The sequence below is a fragment of the Aedes aegypti genome, chromosome 2, assembly GCF_002204515.2.
Source record: "Aedes aegypti strain LVP_AGWG chromosome 2, AaegL5.0 Primary Assembly, whole genome shotgun sequence".
Lineage (NCBI taxonomy): Eukaryota > Metazoa > Arthropoda > Insecta > Diptera > Culicidae > Aedes > Aedes aegypti.
The window spans coordinates 136230436-136251900 of record NC_035108.1 but is presented as its reverse complement, the minus strand read 5'-3'; the positions used below and the strand labels follow the sequence as shown (position 1 = coordinate 136251900).

General features: G+C 37.6%; 1 protein-coding gene across 3 annotated transcripts in view; it reads right to left on the bottom strand.

Moving 5' to 3' along the window:
• Positions 1 to 21465, bottom strand: part of LOC5573673 (synaptic vesicle membrane protein VAT-1 homolog-like) — a 164294-nt gene that overhangs the window by 80785 nt on the left and 62044 nt on the right. For all 3 annotated transcript variants that reach the window (XM_021842520.1, XM_021842519.1, XM_021842521.1), the window contains exon 3: positions 8278 to 8716. In XM_021842520.1, coding sequence (XP_021698212.1) covers positions 8278 to 8600 — 323 coding nt within the window. In that variant the 5' untranslated portion in view covers positions 8601 to 8716. The remainder of the gene's footprint in view (positions 1 to 8277; positions 8717 to 21465) is intronic.

Below are 21465 nucleotides of genomic sequence, written 5' to 3'. Positions count from 1 at the left end.
TTGCGGCCAGGATGTCTTTCCCTACGTTGTGATAATTTTTAGGTGATGAACGGACAACGACTCAAACGCACTTTCTTTCCATACTGCTAATTTATTACCACCGAGGGGCAGCGTGCCCGCTCGGTGGGGGAACGAACGATAATGTACAAGCAAGAGGGATACAAATTTACAAGTGATGATGCTGTGTCAAGTGTGGCTTATATATACTGTAGAGGTAGTACGGTTGAATGCTATCGTGCGTACAAAGCATTGCAATGGCACAAAGCAATGCTACGCTTGCGGTGTGTCACCACGATGCCTAATTTAGCAAAGATAATAAAATTAGGCTGCTACTGATACTGGGCGCAAAGGGGATCAATTGAATGGGATCACACGCTAGGTGTGATCTGCACAGCCAGGGAGATGCTGATGCGAGATCAAACAACAATTTTTGCACAAACTTTCGCGTGCCATCGTTGATAACAACGACCGATCGATTCATTTCATTTTCAGCGTAACTTAGCTGTACCCAATTAGGTAACTTCGTTCAAATAGCTGATAACCTCTATTGAACTGCACAGCAGCAATGCAAATCTCGCGTTTAGTAGCATAATGGCGTCTCTTACAGTGTTAGGTTTCTCTTCGTCCATTCTCTCGTTCGCTATTAACTTGATTGGGCCAATGTTTTCGACAATCCTTTTTTTTTTTCAATAGGAAGTACTCAACATCCTTCTTCGTAATACTTTGAATAATCTTAAATCGTCTGAATTTAACGTAACAATCCAAAGAGAAAATCTGAGAGAAGAGAAATCAATGACTACAGATACGCCGCTATGATACTCTCTACGCAAGAAATGCTTGATTGCATTACTTATGCACGGGTAGAAATCAGAATCCAAAAACAAGATTATGACTCATGATATCATGATTCCAGCGTGTTTTCGTCTTATGAAAATACACCATGATTTGGACTCATGATATCATGAGTCAGATTGCCGTAACGCAACACACGCGTTAGGTTTTTGTAGCTGATTGCTCGGAATCATGATTCAAATGCCAAAAATGCTGAGTCGCGCATCCGTTTATGATCGACAAAATAAAAAAAAAGTTAAAAATAGCATACATTGAGATACGAGCCATGAACCTTCCGATTGTGAGCAACGTACTCTACCACTCAACCGCTTCGTCATCTTGAATCAAGAGTGATCGAAACGAATGAGATAAAGCAAAGTGCGCCGCTTAGTGTTTTCACACTGGATGTTACGGTTATGAGGAATCATGATTATGACTCCAGGAACCATGATTTGTGATCCTGATATTATGACCTAACCAATTTATGAATTTCATGATTTGTAAATCATGGTGAGGGGATCAGATTTTTATCCGTGTGTCAAGAACTCTACATGTTTTTTTTTTGTTAGATATAGCTAGTGTGCTGCTATGTATATGTTTACAAGCTGAAAGAATGAGGTATTCATATTCAAATTTTGATTTTCCAGAAGTTACGACTTCTGGAACATAATCATCCTCAGATTGTGGGAAAAATTCAACTGTTAAAACTAAAAAAAAGCAATAACATTGCCACCTGTGGACAATTTATAACCCTAAACACTGCGGACGGCATGCTTGCAGACTTGCAGCGCGGTAGTTGGACTGCATAAAGCTTTTAAATTGCCATTATCACGACGTCCAAATGGGCAGCCCAGTCGGAGGAAGCTAACGATCCATGAAAATTTTCACTTTCGCACAGAGCAAAAGTGTTTCGAGCCTCTTCGGTTAGCTTTCCAGCCTGTGGTTTTGAGCGGGTGTGTAAGCGTGTTAAGCCACAAATACCGTTCGGCTGCATTTCAAACGAAACTGTTGCTCTGGAGAAAACGTTTCGTGGGCGTGGACTGCACAGTCCTGGTGTCGAAGGTGGTGGACGCTTTGACAATGCTAAAACCGATGATGGACTGACGTAACATAGAGGTCTGATAAAAATACTTATTTCAATGATAAATGGGAAAAAAGTGCACATGGAAAAAATCAGTCAAAAACTTATTCTATATTCATCTAATATAACTGTGTAGTATTGGTAGCAGTTGTTTCTATTGGCTAAGAATAACACTACGGACTGCCTGTTGTAATGGTACAAAGACACCTAACAAGAGACCCATAATTCTTAGTAGGAGGATTCATGTCTATCATGCCAGGGATTATTAATGCTTAAAAATGTGCAATAAAACCCTAACCGGAAACGGAACTTGTTGAGTCCTAGGGCACCTGTCACAGTAATGTACCTATCATGCGCTATTCAGAGCAATTGCAGATCGTGTGTTGCTTCGAGATAATCGGCTGCCCTTCTTGAGTCTCAAGCCAGAGGCTAAATAAGGGTGGAACTATGAGTATGTTGTTATTTAATATACATTATCACCTATATGAATTCGCATTATGCGCTTTATACAGTGTACTCTGTGCTTTTTAACCGACTATTAGTAGATGCCGATCTGGTTTTTATGTTGCTGTTCTTTTACGTGCTGAGATTGCAAAAAACTTAATCCTAGGCAGGATTTGGGTAGTGACTACGGTTAGGATAGCTCATCAGATCAATCATCAGCATAAAAGAACAGCAACGATCAATCTTTGCCGACACATGCAAAATGGTACAGCTCAAGTGGTGCTAGTTCAAGAACCTTAGTTTCGTAAGGGAAACTTCTATCTAGGTAACCTTGTGGACCCAGTTTTTGCTACTTACAGTAAACATGAAATGGCAAACTCGCGTGGCAAGCCTTGGGCACTTAATAGTTTTGTTTCCTTAGAATCTCCAGGAGCAGATAGGACTTATCCTGCTCTACTCCAGAAGAGATTTGTGTTTATCAAACAAGTTTTGAAAAAGATACTTGTGAGCAGTTTTGCTACCAGGTATATTCCTAGATCCTGGCTTTTATTCCGAAAGGAGGACATCTGTCGTAGGAAGAAGCGAAGAATTTCAGAACAATCAGTCTGACTTTTCTTCTGAATTGTCTGGAACGCCTACCAAGTAAACAGTGACTCTTTTATACAAAGTTGTATACGATGTCGAGAAAGCATTCGCTCAGAAGCAATCCTGATTGGGTGTCATCTTGGATATTGAGGGTGCCTTTGATAACGTGTCTTTCGATGCCCTATTGGAAGCTGCACGAATCCATGGGCTGCCTACACTAATTACCAAATTACCAAATGCTCAATAACCGACATCTCTTCTCGATATTATGTCAAGCAGCGAATTTGAAATTTAGAGTTGCGGCTGCTTCCAAGGGGAGTCTTATCACCACTATTGTACACACTCAAAAAAGAGTTCTGGAAAACGTGAACCGTCAAAAATACACCATGAACTACCATCATGTTTACGCATAAACATGATCTAGTTTACAGTGTATTTTTGCATGTTGACGAGTTCACGCCTACTGTTCACGGATACGAGAACGGATTTTTTTCTGTGTAGCAGATACGTAGATTGCTTCGCTAATATGACTTTGCTCAAAGTTAGTCAAAAGTCGTAATTGCAGTACCTAAATTAATCCCCCCGAAATACTACAAACATTCCTGCCATTCAAGTGGGTTTTCCTTCCGGCTCCCGGCTGGAACAAGGACAATACACCGGCAGTCAGCGGCCGGCATCACCAGCCAAGACAATTTATATCCTAGGCATTGCATGATTCCTTTTCACCGTTCCGTGTTGCGGCTCTTTTTGCACTCGCACAAAGTGCACCAAACGGAACGCAGACAGTCAGTCTGCGGTTCTGTCAGGTTCGGTCCGTTTCATGCCAACCATTGCCAGTCCGATCAGACGGAAGGAATAGGATTATAACAGAATGCTTTTCTCTGAAATGATATTTTTTTGTTTTTAATTCTAACGAAATTTGCATTAAATTAAACAAGACTAGAACAAATCCTGTAATAATTGTACGACAATTTCTGCAGAATGTGTCTCAAAGATGTACAAAATAACAAACTGTAACAAGTTCAGAACAATACCACCTTGATAACAAACATTCTAACAACATATGTTATTTGTAACAAATCTTGTTATATTATTCTAATCGGGATCGCTATGTAGCAGAGGGCTAGACTAGACAATAATGTGCCAAAGGACATTCGCTCGTTATTACTGAACGTCGCCGTTGACGCGACGATACGGTTCAAGGCGAAACACGCCATCCGGTTCCGTAGTTCCCAGAGGAGTAGTGGAGGCGGATGATGAGTTTTTCTTTTTCGCCCTCTTTGCTCAGGGAAATAAACACTTTCGGACCAAATTGATTTAGTGTATGTTTCAGCTAAACGATAAAGCTTACAATACCGATTGAGTTTGTTCTTCTCTTATGTGGAATTTAAATATAAAGAAAATAGAGTGATCTGACCAAATTACACTGCGGAACACGTTTTTGTCTCAAGCACTAGAATACCCCTACTTACTATATTAAGGGTTGCTGAATCCATTACTGTTTTCAAAAATATCATAGCACGTCTAGTTTTTGAGATATTGACTGTTGAGAATGAAAACTTTAACTATTACAGCCAACTTGCATGCAAGTTTGCCAGCTTGTATGGCAATTTATTCGCTTAATTTTTTCACAAAATTCAAGCTTCATGTGTATAACAGTTATTATCAACAAAGTTCGTAAAACTTTCGATGCTCAAACGTTGTTTTTTGATGATTTACACATGTATTGTATTTTGCCATATAAGAGAAACGAAGAATTTTATATGGATGGAGACTGCAAACATGTTGGAAAAATCGATATAGAATCAATTTAATCGTGCAATTTGAACCAAATTATATTTAAAATGAAAGTTAAAATCATATTTTGCATGTTTGTTTATGGTTTGCAAAAAAGTTTGATAAATCACACTTAAAAATTTCATGTTAAAATCAATGAAAACAGCGTTTTACACAATTTTGGGGACCTGTAGCTAAAAAATGTGACGTGCAGGAACATTTTTAAGAACGGTATCAGATACAGCAACCCCAAATCTACTAGAGACACATAATGTGATACTTCAGATATGCAAAAATGTCATTTTTGTTACGATGTGTTACCCATAAAGTGCATTTGATTTACCATTATTTCTGATTAGTTTTTATACGTCTTAAATTCGTGAGTATGACTTTTGCGTAAAATGTAAAAAATATATACGTGTAATGCTTTTCCAAAAACATTAATTATACAATGGAGGGTTGGAATATATTTAATGACTGTATCGACTTATCAACATAAAATCAAAACATTGCTTTTGATCTTTAAACAAATTTTCGTGTTCATCTTTTCAGTGATTCAATAATATGTTCCTTCAAATTAATCACCGGCTCCTATAAACTATATTCAATAACGTTGATGGAGATAAACTGAAAAGTATCAATCTCCCTGTCTTCAGTCAAAATTCAATCAGGAAGATAAATTGTGTCCAATTCGGAAGCTTTCAATCCGTGACAAATGATGCATTGAAAAGAAGCGAATGGCCGAATGTGCTCCAAAGGTAATTTATCTCCCATCGCTTCATCTCTGATTGAAAAATCTAACACTTTCCACCGCACAATATGCTGCTCATTGGTTGTTCTTTTCTTTCCAGCGGGCGTGTAAAAGCCCTTCCACTTAGCACCTAAATAAAAATGTAGGTACAATAAACAGGGGTAACATTGATCCGCAGGGTGACATTGATCGGAATTGTTCTTCTGATTAAAATATCAAATCAATAGTTTTCGTTGAAATATTTTCAAAACATAAGCCATACAGCATGCCTATTTTTTAAACTTTTCGGAAACATTATCTGCATGAATATACAGTCCGTGACACAATCTAGTAATCAAAGGTTCTCTTTCACGTATTCGAACCATCTGAGAAGAATCTCAATTGGGAAAATAAAAAAAAAGTAGGTTTACATATTCCACTTTACAGTTCCTCATCAAAGATGCGAGTATCTGACACTGAAGAAGTGGTCGGTGTTCTGATAGGCTGGAGCACGTGTTTTTAACAGCCTCAGAAAAAAAAAACACCTATGGCATTCGAAAAATCAAAATATTTGCATTGTTTACTTATCTGTTTAATGATAGTTCTGTATCAAAATAGCATCGAAAAAATCACAACGGTTGAAGTCCTTAACGTTACTTAAGGTGAAGATGAATCGAAGCCAAAGTTCAAATTTTCAAGAGCACGGATCTGGTATACCAAACATCCGTTAAAGCTGAAAACTTAATCGATTGGTCACTAGCTGGTGGTGACAAATCGATTAGGTTTTCAGTTCAAACGGATGTTTGGTTCTCCAGATCCGTGCTCTTGAAAATTTGAACTTTGGCTTCGATTCATCTTCACCTTAAGAACGCCAAAATATCATCTAGTCCGGTCTGTCTGAAAACCAACCATGTGGAAGTCGAGATACGCGCATCTGTCAAAAGATAAGTAATTATGACGGAATTAAAACACTAAATATAGTATTTAGTTCAGACCTACTTTTTAATTGGGTAAAAAATATTACTTTTCTACGAAATTCCCATGTTTTGGCTCTGTATTCGAGCTTTTGGAGTCCCAATTTACAGATATGAGACTAATAAACTACAAATAACCTGCAGTTTTGCGTGTAATAAATTCATTACATTTCAGTATTTTTTCAAAGGGTTGTTGTTTAAAGACAAAAGTAAGCAACTAAAAGATTGTTTAATTTAATTCAAAAAATGGTGAGTTGTATGTGACGGTATGTTCGGTTAAGTTGATCAGAAGTTAACAGAGTGTTAACAACTTCATGTTTTTTATTTAATTTAAAATCTCTTGGTTAATTACTTTTGTCTTTGAACAATTAACCCTCTAAACTCTTTAAAACAAATACATCAATATAATGCGTTCATTACAAACAAAACTTTAGGTTATTTATTGTTCTTTAATGAAATTTCAACAAAAAACTACCAGAAGTTGAAATAGAGAACCTCAGACTTGGACATTTAGTGGTAGCAAGAGACCTCATGCTTGAAAAAAGAGACCGAAAAGAAACCGAACGGGAACCACAAAGAAAACAAACAGAAACCATAATATAAATGTTTTCCTGAAGAAAATATCAGAAAATGTGGCCAGACATTTATTTACGGATAAACTAAGTCGACTCGACTAAGTCGAGTCTAGTACACGACACTGAAGACGGCCTTACAGTTGAGGTCGAAATACGCGTATCTGTCAAAGGATACAAACTCTAGTGGAATTAAATGGTATATTACTAAATTCGGTTTTTTTATTTACTCATATTGTAAGCTTTGATGAAAATTGTAGAAATTCCCAATGGACTCTTGCAGAGATCTCTTTAGAAAAAAAACTCTCAGTTCAAAGGAAGTATTTGTAGGTATTGTAGATAGATTCCTAAGATAATCATAAAAAAATAAAAAGAATCCAAGAATTACATTAAAATTATCAAACGAAATATGTGAAAAATAAAAACGTGTGTGGTAATGAACGGAATGATTACTGTAGTGTTTGCTGGTGCGAAATGATTTTTTTAAGAATACATTGACATTTTATTAAAGAAATTACTCAATAATTGTTTGAAAGAACTACTTCGTGGATAACATGTGGAAAAAAATTAAAAACACAAATCAGGAGCAACGAACTTAGAAATTCCTCGCCAAATTTAATAGGAAACCCCTGGAAGAGTTTTAAATGGAATTGCTGGAATAATCCCTGGAGGAACGAAGCAATTCCTGAGGCAAACTGTGGATAAATTGAGAAGAAATCCTTCCAAAGTTTCCTTTAGGTGATTAGGTATTACTCCGAAAATTTCTTCGGGAATTAAAGTTTTGATCCTTTCCGAAATTCATAGAATACCTCCACCATGAACATCGTTCCATATAACTCCAAGATATCTTTAACCCCTCTACCGGCAGCTTCATTTTTTTTACCACAAAAAAACACGCTGGTGACCAATCGATTAAGTTTTCAGCTCAAACCGCTATCTGGTTCTCTAGGTTTGTGCTCTTAAAAATTTGATGGATCTTCACCTTAATGGTTTTTTACTATTTCCTTACTGATATCCAAGATTTTTTTATACACATTCATATTATTTTAACAAGTTCTATGTTAGAAAAATTCACATAAAAATATAAATAGTCATAACACGCTTAAAACCGCACTACCATTATTATTGGGACAAACACTACCACTGGAACACCACCCTAATCGTTTTGAAAATATGAAATACGCAACATTTGATTTTACAAAAGAAATTTTTAAGAAAATATTCAAAAACTGATCAATGTTACCCCGTTTGACGGTATCAGAACTAAAAACAAGCATCACTCACCATGCTTTCACCCGGATCAGCACCTCGCCGGTCTGCGGGGCTGGTTCTGGCTTCTTGAGGATCTTGACGTTTTTGAACCCACCGAAACCGGTCAGCACGACGGCACGCATCTCCTTCGGCGGGGGCAGCTCCTCCTTGGGTTCGGATTTGGCTTTGTCCTCGGTGCTCGTTCCGTTGGTTTCCTCCGTGGGCTTCTGTTCGGAGGCGGGCTGCTCTTCGGCGTGGCCATTGGTGGTGGCTGCCGGGACCTCCGTCGCGTTCTCTGCCGTGGGCGATGGGGTCTTGACCTCAGCAGCGACTTGAGCTTCGGTAGTTTCGGTCATTTTCGATTCGATTTGGGGTGGTTAGTCTTTTTTATGTATAGGAAAAGATAGACTTTCACTGATGTGTGCTTGGGAAGCGTATTTCACGTGTTTCGATCCGGCTGTTGCTCCTATAGCTGCAAGCAAACGAAGGCAAAAGTGTGAAAAAGAAAATTAATTAGAGCCTATTAATCAACATCAAACGGAAGTGTCTGCTGGCGGCAGTATGCAGGGATCGACAGCAAAGAATGGAGCTTCTCGGAGCAGAAGATGGCAATTGGATATGAAGAGAAGAAGCTCTTTGAATACCGAATGCGATGTAAATATTTATAAATATGTCTGAAACGCTGTTGATCTTCTCAAATTGGTTTCTTGTAAAACATGCACTTGGTGTATTGTTTGGGTGATGAATTTTGTTTGTATTCTTTGGGGTATTCTATCACATCAAACATTTTCTCATTGTTATATTTTGTCGTTCAATTGTCAATTATTATTGCATACAATTTAATAGTTGGAGTTATGTGTTTTTTAGTCATTCTGCTGAACATCTAGTTCAAGACATGGTATGAATGAAACATCGATAATAAGTCCACATCAACACTGTAATTATCGAGAGCCATCATCCCAATAAATTACGTTTTATTGTCCCTTAACAGTAGGTAGTAGGTTGAGAAATCGATTTCCAAGAACCGTATCGTTTGGGTTTATAAAGGATGCCTTTCTAATCAGGTAGAAACATATCTGTAGCACTGTCCATTTCTCTACAGACTGAGAAAATTTGGAGAATTAACGACGAAAGCCATATTTCGTTTCGTTTGGCTGTCTTTCTAAAAGTGAAATCGAATCATCGAAGTGCAAAAAAACTATAAACGGGTAGGTCAAGAGAGCTTGAAATTTGATACGTTGCATACAAAAAGCGTTACGGAAGGAATCGATAATTTTCAGTTTTGGCGTTTAGTTTCAGACGCTGCCTAAGCTTAATCTAAAAGCTTTGCAATTTATCGTGGAATAAACATTGTTAATTCCAAGTAGGCATACATTACCAACAGGGCGACAAATGTTACATGCGTTTTTTTTTTTTTTTTTTTTTTTTTTTTTTTTTTTTTTTTTTTTTTTTTTTTTTTTTTTTTTTTTAATTTCTTTATTAGTATCATTCCAAACATTACATTCATTATTTCTTATATCTAGGTGTTCTGTGTTATTAGACAACACTATCATCCTAATTTGGTAAAACAAATCTAAGATTTTATTAACATTTTGTTAATAACATATTACATTTCATTTGCCGTAGCAGTTCAGATTTTTTACAGGTGAGTTGATTTCACCTGCTTATAAGAGAAAAAAAAGTTTTTAATATACTTAACCTAACTTAACCTAAACATATAACGCATTAATCGTGGCAATAGAAGATTGTAACGATTTTTGCCTGAAATTATTGATTATTTTATTTGACATTTGTTCCAATGTTTCAACATTGGATATCCTATGTAACTCATTGGTACTATACCAGGGAGGAAGCCTCAGAATCATTTTCAAAATTTTATTTTGAATTCTCTGCAGAGCTTTCTTCCTGGTATTACAACAGCTAGTCCATATTGGTACAGCATACAACATGGCTGGCCTGAAAATTTGTTTGAATATCAACAGCTTGTTCTTAAGACAAAGTTTTGATTTTCTATTAATAAGGGGATAGAGACATTTTACATATTTGTTACATTTGGCTTGAATGCCCTCAATGTGATTTTTGAAAGTTAAATTCTTATCTAGCATGAGTCCTAGATACTTAACTTCATCTGACCAATTTATTGGAACCCCTCTCATCGTGACAACATGTCTACTTGAAGGTTTCAAATAAAGAGCTTTTGGTTTATGTGGGAATATTATTAGTTGAGTTTTGGAAGCATTAGGAGAAATCTTCCATTTTTGCAAGTATGAAGAAAAAATATCCAAACTTTTTTGCAATCGACTACAGATGACACGCAGGCTTCGTCCTTTGGCGGAGAGGCCTGTGTCATCCGCAAACAAAGATTTTTGACATCCCTGAGGTAACTCAGGTAAGTCAGATGTGAAAATATTGTATAATATTGGTCCCAAAATGCTGCCTTGGGGAACACCAGCTCTTACAGGAAGTCTTTCAGATCTGGAGTTCTGATAATTAACCTGAAGTGTACGATTTGACAGATAACTTTGAATTATTCTAACAATGTATGTTGGAAAATTAAAATTTTTCAATTTTACAATCAAACCTTTATGCCAAACACTGTCGAATGCTTTTTCTATGTCTAGAAGAGCAAGACCAGTAGAGTAGCCTTCAGATTTGTTGGAACGGATCAAATTTGTTACACGTAAAAGTTGATGAGTGGTCGAATGTCCATGGCGGAATCCGAACTGTTCATTGGCAAAAATTGAATTTTCGTTGATGTGGGCCATCATTCTGTTCAAAATAACCTTTTCAAAAAGTTTACTGATGGAGGAAAGCAAACTGATTGGACGATAGCTAGAAGCTTCTGCAGGATTTTTGTCTGGTTTTAAAATTGGAACAACCTTAGCATTTTTCCATTTGTCAGGAAAATATGCTAATTGAAAACATTTGTTAAATATATCAACTAGAAATGTTAAGCTACTTTCTGGAAGTTTCTTGATGAGGATGTAGAAAATTCCATCATCGCCAGGAGCTTTCATATTTTTGATTTTTTTAATAATAGTTCTCACTTCTTCCAAATCAGTCTCCCAGGCATTTTCGAAAACGTTCTCTTGATTGAGAATATTTTCGAACTCCTGAGTAACTTCATTTTCAATTGGACTAGTAAGTCCTAAATTAAAATTGTGCGCACTTTCAAACTGCATAGCAAGTTTTTGAGCTTTTTCGCAATTAGTTAGTAATAATTTGTTTTCCTCTTTCAATGCCGGTATAGGCTTCTGAGGTTTTTTCAAGATTTTAGATAATTTCCAAAAGGGCTTAGAGCCGGGGTCCAATTGAGAAATTTTATTTTTAAAATTTTTGTTTCTTAAATCTGCAAAACGTTTCTTGATTTCTTTCTGCAAATCCTGCCATATAATTTTCATAGCAGGATCACGAGTGCGTTGAAATTGCCTTCTCCTCACGTTTTTAAGACGGATCAAGAGTTTAAGATCATCGTCTATAATCACGGATTCAAATTTTACTTCACATTTTGGAATTGCAATGTTTCTGGCTTCAACAATGGAATTTGTTAAAGTTTCAAGAGCATTGTCAATATCAATTTTAGTTTCTAAAGAAATGTTAACATCAAGATTAGAGTCAACATACGTTTCATATATATTCCAGTCGGCTCGTAAATAATTGAAAGTGGAGCTGATAGGATTGAGAATCGCTTCATGCGATATTTGAAATGTAACAGGGACATGATCAGAATCAAAATCAGCATGAGTAACCAATTGGCTACAAAGATGACTAGAGTCGGTTAAGACCAAGTCAATCGTAGATGGATTTCTAGAAGAGGAAAAACATGTAGGGCTATCAGGGTATTGAATTGAGAAATATCCTGAAGAGCACTCATCAAATAAAATTCTGCCGTTGGAATTACTTTGAGAATTATTCCATGACCGATGTTTGGCATTAAAGTCACCAATGACAAAAAATTTTGACTTATTGCGAGTTAATTTTCGCAAGTCAGTTTGAAGCCAATTAACTTGCTGTCCAGAGCATTGAAAAGGCAAATAGGCAGCTATGAAAGTATATTTACCAAACTGTGTTTCAACAGAAACACCTAAAGTTTCAAAAACTTTAGTTTCAAATGACGAAAACAGTTGATGTTTTATACGCCTATGAATGATGATTGCAACTCCCCCACATGCCCCATCAAGTCGATCATTACGATAAACAAAAAAGTTAGGATCTTTTTTAAATTTGGATCCAGGTTTTAAATAAGTTTCGGTAATAACTGCTATATGCACGTTATTAGCTGTAAGAAAATTAAACAGCTCGTCCTCTTTACCATTCAGAGAACGAGCATTCCAATTTAAAATATTTAAATTATTATTTGGATCCATTAGAAAAACGTTATCCAATAACAATTTGATTTGTAAATTTTACACCTACTTGGACTGCTTCAGTCATAGTGGTGGCTTTGAACATTGCATCAATCATTAGATTCAATTGTTCAGTTAGAAAATTAAAATCAGAGGCAGACATATCATCTGATGATTTCCCATTGGAATTTTCGGTAGACGAAGAAGCGGGGTAGGAGTTACCTGTGGCGGTAGGGTTTTTTCCATTTGATTTGAAACAAGTAGAATGGGTACTCATGGAACGAACAGGGGAAGAGTTCAAATTACCTGCTACGATATCGGCAAAGGATTTACCGTGGGTAGATACATTCGAAATTGAAAGATTCGAACGGCTACCCGACGGATTAAAATTTGTTTGTGAATGAGCATGATTATGATCTTCCTGGTGGGTATGATTCCTAATCAAGCGATCGTTAACTGAAAAATGAGCATTGTTCGATACTCTACCAGGCAAATTCCGGAAACGACCGTTATCGTAACGGATATTATCCTTCATCTGCTTGGCACGAGCCTCAACGACTCTTTTGCGTGAAATGCATTCCCAAAAGTTAGCTTTGTGAGGGCCCTTGCAATTGGCGCATTGAAATTTTCTGGTATCTTCTTTCACAGGACAGTCGTCCTTAGCGTGAGAAGAACCTCCGCAAATCATGCATTTAGCATCCATGCGACAATTTTTTATACCATGACCCCACTTTTGGCACCGACGGCACTGAGTGGGGTTCTGGTAATTTCCTCCAGGTTTCTGGAAATGTTCCCACGTCACACGGACATCGAACATAAGTTTAGCTTTTTCTAAAGCTTTAATATTATTTAGTTCTTTTTTGTTAAAGTGAACTAAATAATATTCTTGAGAAAGCCCTTTCCGAACAATGCCAGATTGGGTTCTCTTTTTCATAATGATTACTTGGACTGGGGAAAATCCAAGTAAATCATTTATTCCATTTTTGATCTCTTCAGGTGACTTATAGTCACTTGAGAGACCTTTCAAGACGACTTTGAACAAACGTTCAGTTTTGTCGTCATAAGTAAAAAATTTGTGCTTCTTCTCTTCAAGATATCTGAGAAGAAGTTCGCGATCTTTAAGAGTTTCCGGTAAAACGCGACAGTCTCCTTTCTTTGCGATTTGGAAGGAAACCTTGATTCCCCTAATGGAGTTCAAGATCTCCTGCCTAAATCCCCCAAATTCGGAACAACTGACCACGATAGGCGGCACTCTTTGCTTCCTCACTTGAATCAAAGAGCCTGGGCTAGAGGCTGCTTCGATTTGATGTTCGGAAAATTTGTCTAGAGCATCGAACTGATTGCTCATTTCAATACAATTATTCATTTCACCCTTGGAAGAAAGTTCGCATTCCGGGGGATCGTCCTTTCTTCCATTCTTGCCACGTGTAGTGACAGTTTCAAAACCCACTTTTTTGGAAGGAAGTAGTGAATTCAGAGATTCACCCTTCCTTTTGTTAGTTGTTGATACCATGTTTAGTTAATAAACGAGAAAGACGTGACCTTCGAGAGGTTTTTTCCCTAGACGGTGTCCAAGAAGGATTACCACCGCTAGCTTTCGCCAACGGGTCCAACGAAAAATCGAAGGCACGGGTCCAAACAAGGATCGTAAAGGGATCAATAGTAGAAAAAATAGTACTGAAAAGTACTGTTTAAGTAGCAATGAAAAGTACCGTTTTTAATTTTAGCACTGAAAAGTACTGTTTGTGTAGCACTGAAAAGTACTGTTTTATTGCTTTAGGTAGTTTTTAAGAAAACTTCCAAGAGCAGAGAGAATTCGTGTACGCACAGCACGAAGGTACGATGCGCACTAATGTTACATGCGTTCGTCAGTACATATTGCCAGTCATACGACCGTCGGAAATATGCACCGTAACTCATTCCACCCATGAATGCATCTGATCTACTTAAATACACCTCATTGAGTCGGTGCAATTTGCTATCGACTAATTTTGCCACTTTTTTATCATCCTGACATAAATATTGCACTCCTAAATCAAGCAAGCCTCACAACAGTGAGTAGGCCCAACCACAAACACTTCCATTCTGTATAATGGTGCTCCATTTTTTTTGCACTTACACCAGAGACAGCCAAGCAGCATCTCCCAATCGTCCCCGAAGAGCCATTATAAATTATCTCTCATTTCATCCTCAAGGTTTTTTTATCGTCTTCATCCCGGACTGGCCGTTGTAACAACCGAACTCAGTGCACAGTGCATTCCTGTTGTTCTGCATTGCCAGACCGACTAGAGGAAACTATCAGAATAATAACTTGATGGTTTATTTAGAGTCAGTCATTTTATAACAACGGTTGTAAAAAATAGATGCAGGATATTGTTTTAGTAAATAAATTTTTACACAACAGCATATCGAAATTGAAACAGATATTGTTACTAATACCACTTTGGGCAAAAAGTAATGAAAAAAACTTTATATTACCGAGGCATGTACCAATCCACCAATCTGAATGAAAAAAAAGTCATATCTTTATTTTATCTACGGGAGATTTCTCATTCAAAATGTGACATTCTTTTAAACATAATTTTGATATGATCTGTCAATCGGGAGGCAATACCCGGCAAAGATGATGGTGCAAATGATGATCATCCCACTGCCATCGCCACTAGCTGGGGACGACGGCGTGTAGGGACAGTCCGAGAGGGGCGCGGGACGCCCAAAGGGTTAAGAAACTGTAGCAAAAAGCTTGCAGAGAGTCACACTGCAGCATCCATCATCGTATATCGTATATGCTGTTGCTGGGCAAATGCAAGACCATCTCATAACTGTTGCTCGGGAATGTACGCATTTGGATAGTTGGGCTGGGCAGAATAAGAAGCAGAAGGCATTATCCGAACCCGGAAAGAATTTGTTGAACTTGCGTTAGAAATTTATTAAGATTTATGAATTGTGTAAATCAAAAGAGTTAATCGTTTGTAGATTGTTAGACAAAAGTATTTGAGAGTCTATTTTTTTATGAGAAATTTAATTGTCTTATCTAAGCTAACAAAAAATTTAATACATTTCTACTTATTAAGTACATCTTGACCAAATTCTTAATTTGTATTTTTTTATATTTTCGATGATTTTGATTGTTTGCTGTTTCAAGTGTTCATGTTAAAATATCCAGAATCGAGATTTTTTTTTAATTTCGGGATTGTGGAAGGTTCTCTTGTCGTATAAAAATTACTAAGAATTATTGCATTTTATTTATAATTAGTTATTTATTTTCCTGTCATTACTGTTTGTCTCATTTACCTTCAGTTATTATGAAAACTACCGAAAGAGCAGATGTTAAGGATAAATCTTAATGCACAGAATCCCCTACATCGAAACCTTTAGGTTTATAAGTTTATCCATCATTTTTTTCGGATCAACACAAGCATATGTGGGTTATAAAATATTACCATTTTTCAAACATTTTTTTAAAATACAGAAATGTTTCAATAGTCGTATAGACCTTTCCTAATATACATGTTGTGACACAAGGTTTAAACCAAAAATACAATCAATTTTTTTTTGTTTCAATTTTTTGCCATAGAATTTTGATGGGAAAAATATGTATGGGACAAAGGTTCATGATAGAGAAATCTATAATAAAAAAGTTTTTCTGAGAACAACTTTTGGTAGATTTTCTAAAATTTTGAAAAATCAATATGTTTTAATGTATTTTATCATAATTTCGAAATTATCCTATACCTTATTGAGTATTATGATAACCTCTATATAAGTAGTCATTTTCGAGTTATTGCAAGTTTAATGCAACATTGAATAATTTATTAATAAAATTGACCTTTCTCATTAGTTATTTGCGACTCTTCATCAAGAAGGAAAGGTTTTCGAGAGTTTATGCCATATATCTCTCTACTGACTCATCTTTCTTGATGGAGAATCGCGCATAGCTGACCTTTTTCATTATTTAGGTAATAAATTTTGCATTATACTAAAAACACGAAAATGGCTAATTCTAAAGAGGTGATCATGATGATCATTATGGTTTAGAATTATTTCAAGATAATTATTTTATCTCCCAACCTATTCATTTCGACAAAGAATCAAAATTTCAGAAATCCACCAAAAGTTGTTCTTAGAAAAAGTTTATTATTGAAAACTTGTAATTCCGGACAACTTTATACTACCATCAGGTAGGCAATTGATATACGCTATGTTTTGCAAAGTGACATTAGTGTTCAGCCATTTTTGCAACCACCGGAAAATTTTACCTAAACTTTTTCTACTCACAAACACGATGCAGCCTTCGAATAACGCAACTTTTAAGAAATCACGGAAATCGGTTGGCTCGTTCTCGAGCCATTTCGTGACACACAAACACCATTCCAGTTCGCTCTGTGCCGTAGTGCAGGACAGTCGATGTTTTTCATCTAGAGACTGTGAGTTGGACTATTTTCACTTTTCGTTCGTCGCCTAAATCTTGAAGGGCGGACTGACCTTGACAAAGTAGTGAAGTTTGAAGAGTTCTCGGATTAAACGACAAACAAAAGTGTTTTTGGACTGCAAATTTCATAAAAAGTGAAAACTATAAATCCTACCCACGTGTTCGACATCGCGTCAGAAAGTATCCATTGTTCAGTCGAACAATAGTGAGCAATACGCAAGTGATTTTCATATTATCCAATCATCGTTTCTCGTCCGATACGTACAACCACATTCAACGCAACAACCGTTGTTAGCAGCCTGACGATGGCCTCAGGGTCATCTCAGGCGATCGGCGGGGACCCGTTTCCCCCTGACATTACAGGAAGAAACCCGTGGTCAAATGGAAACGTGGTTTCAAACATAGTTGATGGCAGCTTTGCGGGTCGAAGACAACCGGAGTGGATGGATCCGATCAACGGGGAGCTGTCTATTCTCTTGATGAAACCGGCTACCGAGAAAGATGTGCTACCTGATGATCCATTTGTGATTCAGAAGTCCATTGATGCAGCTGTTGGTGCGATCGAAGATGCCCGTCCAGAAGCGAGAGGAGCCCGATATGTGCTGAAAGTTCGTCAGAAGCGACAAATCGACAAACTGATGAGACTGCGTGAATTGATTGATGGTACCCCTATTAAAATCGATTTCCACGAGACTCTCAACGTGAGAAAATGCATCGTAAGTTGTCAGTATGGACTGCAAATTGCGGACAACGAAATGGTTTCACACCTCAGTGCTCAGCGTGTCATCGAAGTACGTCGTTTTACCAGGAAAGACCCCAAAGACAGAACGAAGACTATACCAACGAACACGATGGTATTGACACTCCAAGGAACGACGGTTCCAGAGTTTCTCTACTTTGGGTATGTAAGGGTAAAAACACGCCCCTACTACCCTTCCCCATTACAATGCACAAAATGTCACCGGTTCCGACATACCAGAAAGTATTGTACGCAGAACGAATCATGTGCGGATTGCTCTTCGGAGCATGCTGTCTCTACACCTTGCGCAGCTGATCCTCTCTGCATCAACTGCAGCGGGCCTCACAGCTCTAGATCAAGGGATTGTCCGGTCAAAATTGACGAAGTCAACATAGTCAAAATCAAGATTGATCAGGATGTATCATATGTTGAAGCTAGGAAGAGACACGAAGCCCAAAAGCAACAAGGAATCACAGCTACACCGAGTACCAGCGACCTAATGAAGACATTGGAAGCCAAGGATCAGGAAATTGCGAAGTTGAGAACCCTTTTACAAAACCTAATCAAGGAGGTAGCAGATCTGAAGAAAAAAGAACATCAAGCCATATCAGTATCAGCGGAAACAGATGATGAACACAGGATGGACACCAGCGAAGAACAAAAAAATACGAAACGTCAGCGAAGCAAAGATATATCACCAAATACCTCGTGCGACTACGGTAGAAACTCCCCTCCCATCAAAAAGGCATCCGGAGGCTCAACGGATGTACAGCCACAAGCTGCATCGAAGAAGGATACAAGGAAAAAGAATACTGCTAACACCGAAGGACGAACCACTTTCAACAAATCCGATTTCTGCATTTCTCCCTCCCGTGATACAAACGATTCCGAGTGGATTGAACCTACTCTATAATCCATATTTGAGTAAGTCTGCCTGATCCCAACCCAACCAACTAACATTCAATTCTAAACATAACTCTGAACGTACCAATTATCTTGAAACAATCCAACATTCTCATAGTACTAACACAGGCATCGAGCACAACAACAATAATTACAAAAAACCCTTCAAAAAAGCTACCGCGATACAGTGGAACATACGTGGTTATCGTGCTAGACGATCGGAACTACAAATTTTAGCTAGAAATCATCAACCCGATGTAGTTTGTCTACAAGAAACTCTTTGCCAGCCTAACTGCCCATCTTTTTCAACTAACTACAATTTTTACTGCTTGCATCCAACCTCAATAACCGGTTGGGGTGGAGTTGCTATCGCAGTGAGTAGAAATGTACCGCATTCAAGAATCCCCGTTACTACAACTTTACAGGCGGTGGCCGTACAGGTTAATTTGCCCACCAAACGAACATACGTTTCACTGTATATCCCCCCTTCTCATGACAACAACATACTTAAAGATGAACTTAATGAGCTAATTCTTCAACTACCCAAACCTTTTTTAATAATGGGTGATTTAAATGCGCATTCTGAAATATGGGGTGGACATTCGACCGACCTGCGAGGAAAGATTTTGATAGAAATAATAGGAAATCATGGGCTGACGATCTGGAATGACGATTCTATGACATTCTTCTGTCCAGCTAACGGAAACCAATCAGCCGTTGATCTGACATTGTCCTCGGAGTACATCAACAATCTCTCCTGGAGTGTTGATAACGATTTACGCGGCAGCGATCATTTTCCAATCTTTCTGGCTCCTATTGATAGAAATATTGATAATCCCGGTAATCCTAAATGGATCTTCGAAAAAGCTGATTGGAGCGAATATCAAAGTAGAATCGACCTCATTTTAGATCAAAATATTTCTTATACCCCAGAAGATCTCTCTAGCTTGATATTCAACACAGCTTTATCTTGTATTCCTCGATCTTCCGGAAAAAAGGGGCACAAACAGGTCCCGTGGTGGAATAATGAAGTGGCATTATCGATAAAAAGCCGGCGTAAAGCTTTAAGATCTTTACGACGGTTGCAGAAAACAGATTCAAATTACCAAGCAGCTCTGATAAAATTCCGTACGGAGAGAAATAATGCCCGTAAAAAAATTAAAGATGCTAAAGAAGAAAGCTGGAAGAACTTCGTAGAAGGGGTAAGCATACATTCATCGAGCGCAGAGTTATGGAAGCGGGTTAATACATTACAAGGACGATTGAAAAATACTAAACCGTTTATTAAAACTGATGAAGGTATTTCTGATGAACCCAGTGTCGTGGCTGAAACTCTCGCCGATCATTATGCTAAGATTTCAAGCCGAGAATCGATGTCGGAGGACAATCAATCAAATTCTCTTTTACTACCTACCAATCAACTAGAAAATGGAAATTACAATCAAGATATTTCAATTCGAGAACTAGAGTGGGCCTTGAGAAAATGCACAAGCAAAAGCACTGGTTCAGATGGAATAGGTTATCCCCTATTGAAAAACTTACCAATGATTGGGAAATTAGCGTTAGTACGTACTTGTAATCAAGTTTGGCATTCAGGATCAATTCCTGACAGTTGGAAAGAAGCTATCATTATTCCTATACCCAAGAAAAATAAGAATGAAGGGAATCCTGGTGACTACCGCCCAATATCCTTGATAAACTGCATGGCAAAAGTCCTTGAAAGAATAATCAACAGAAGATTGATAGGGTATATTGAAAATGAAAACTTGATAGATCCACGACAATATGCTTTTAGGGCAGGATTAGGTACTGATGTTTACTTCTCTGAACTTGAAGAATTTTTGAATGAACCAATCAAACAGGACCAGCATTGTGAACTACTATCAGTAGACATATCAAAAGCCTACGATACGGTAAACAGAACAGCCGTTCTAAAATCTCTTGTTGAAATGAAAATTTCTGGGCGAATGCTCAGATATATCAAAAGTTTCTTGGACAACCGTACCTTTAAAGTTCGTGTGGGATCCATATATTCAACTACACGATCAATGGACCGTGGAGTACCGCAAGGATCTACACTGTCTGTTACACTATTTCTGATAGCCATCGATCCACTTTTCACTGCCATCCCTACGGACGTGCAAATACTTATATATGCTGACGACATCATTATTGTGGCGTACGGCAAACAGAGGAAACGACTCAGAGCAAAAATTCAACTGGCAGCCGAGAGAGCATTTGAATGGCTTTCATCTACAGGCTTCAAAGTCGAGATTTCGAAGTGTCAACTGCTCCATACCTGTTCAAATCGCAGACATCGAGGTTCATTACCGAATGTTCATTTTGATGAGATAACAGTTCCATGTGTGAAGCATATGAAGATTTTAGGAGTGATAGTAGATAACAAATTCAGCTTTAAAGAACATGCAAAAGAAAGAAAAAATTCTGCAACGGGAGTTATAAACCTCCTCAAAATATTGTCAGGAAAAGCTAGATGTTCCCGCGAAACTTTGATAAGAATAGTTAAAGCATTGCTAATACCCAGGTTGTTCTATGGGTTTTCTATCTGTAGCAGAAGGAAAGACATGGTTTTACCAGTACTGGAACCTGCTTATAATAAAGCCCTTCGATTAGCTTCAGGAGCGTTTTGCACAAGTCCCATAGCAGCTATTTGCTGTGAATCAGGGCAGCTTCCTTTCAAGTACCTTGCTATATTGATGGAATCCCAAATAGCAGTTAGAATGATGGAACTAGGCCGCACAAACCGAGATCTGGTTTTGATTAAAAGAGCAAATACTTCA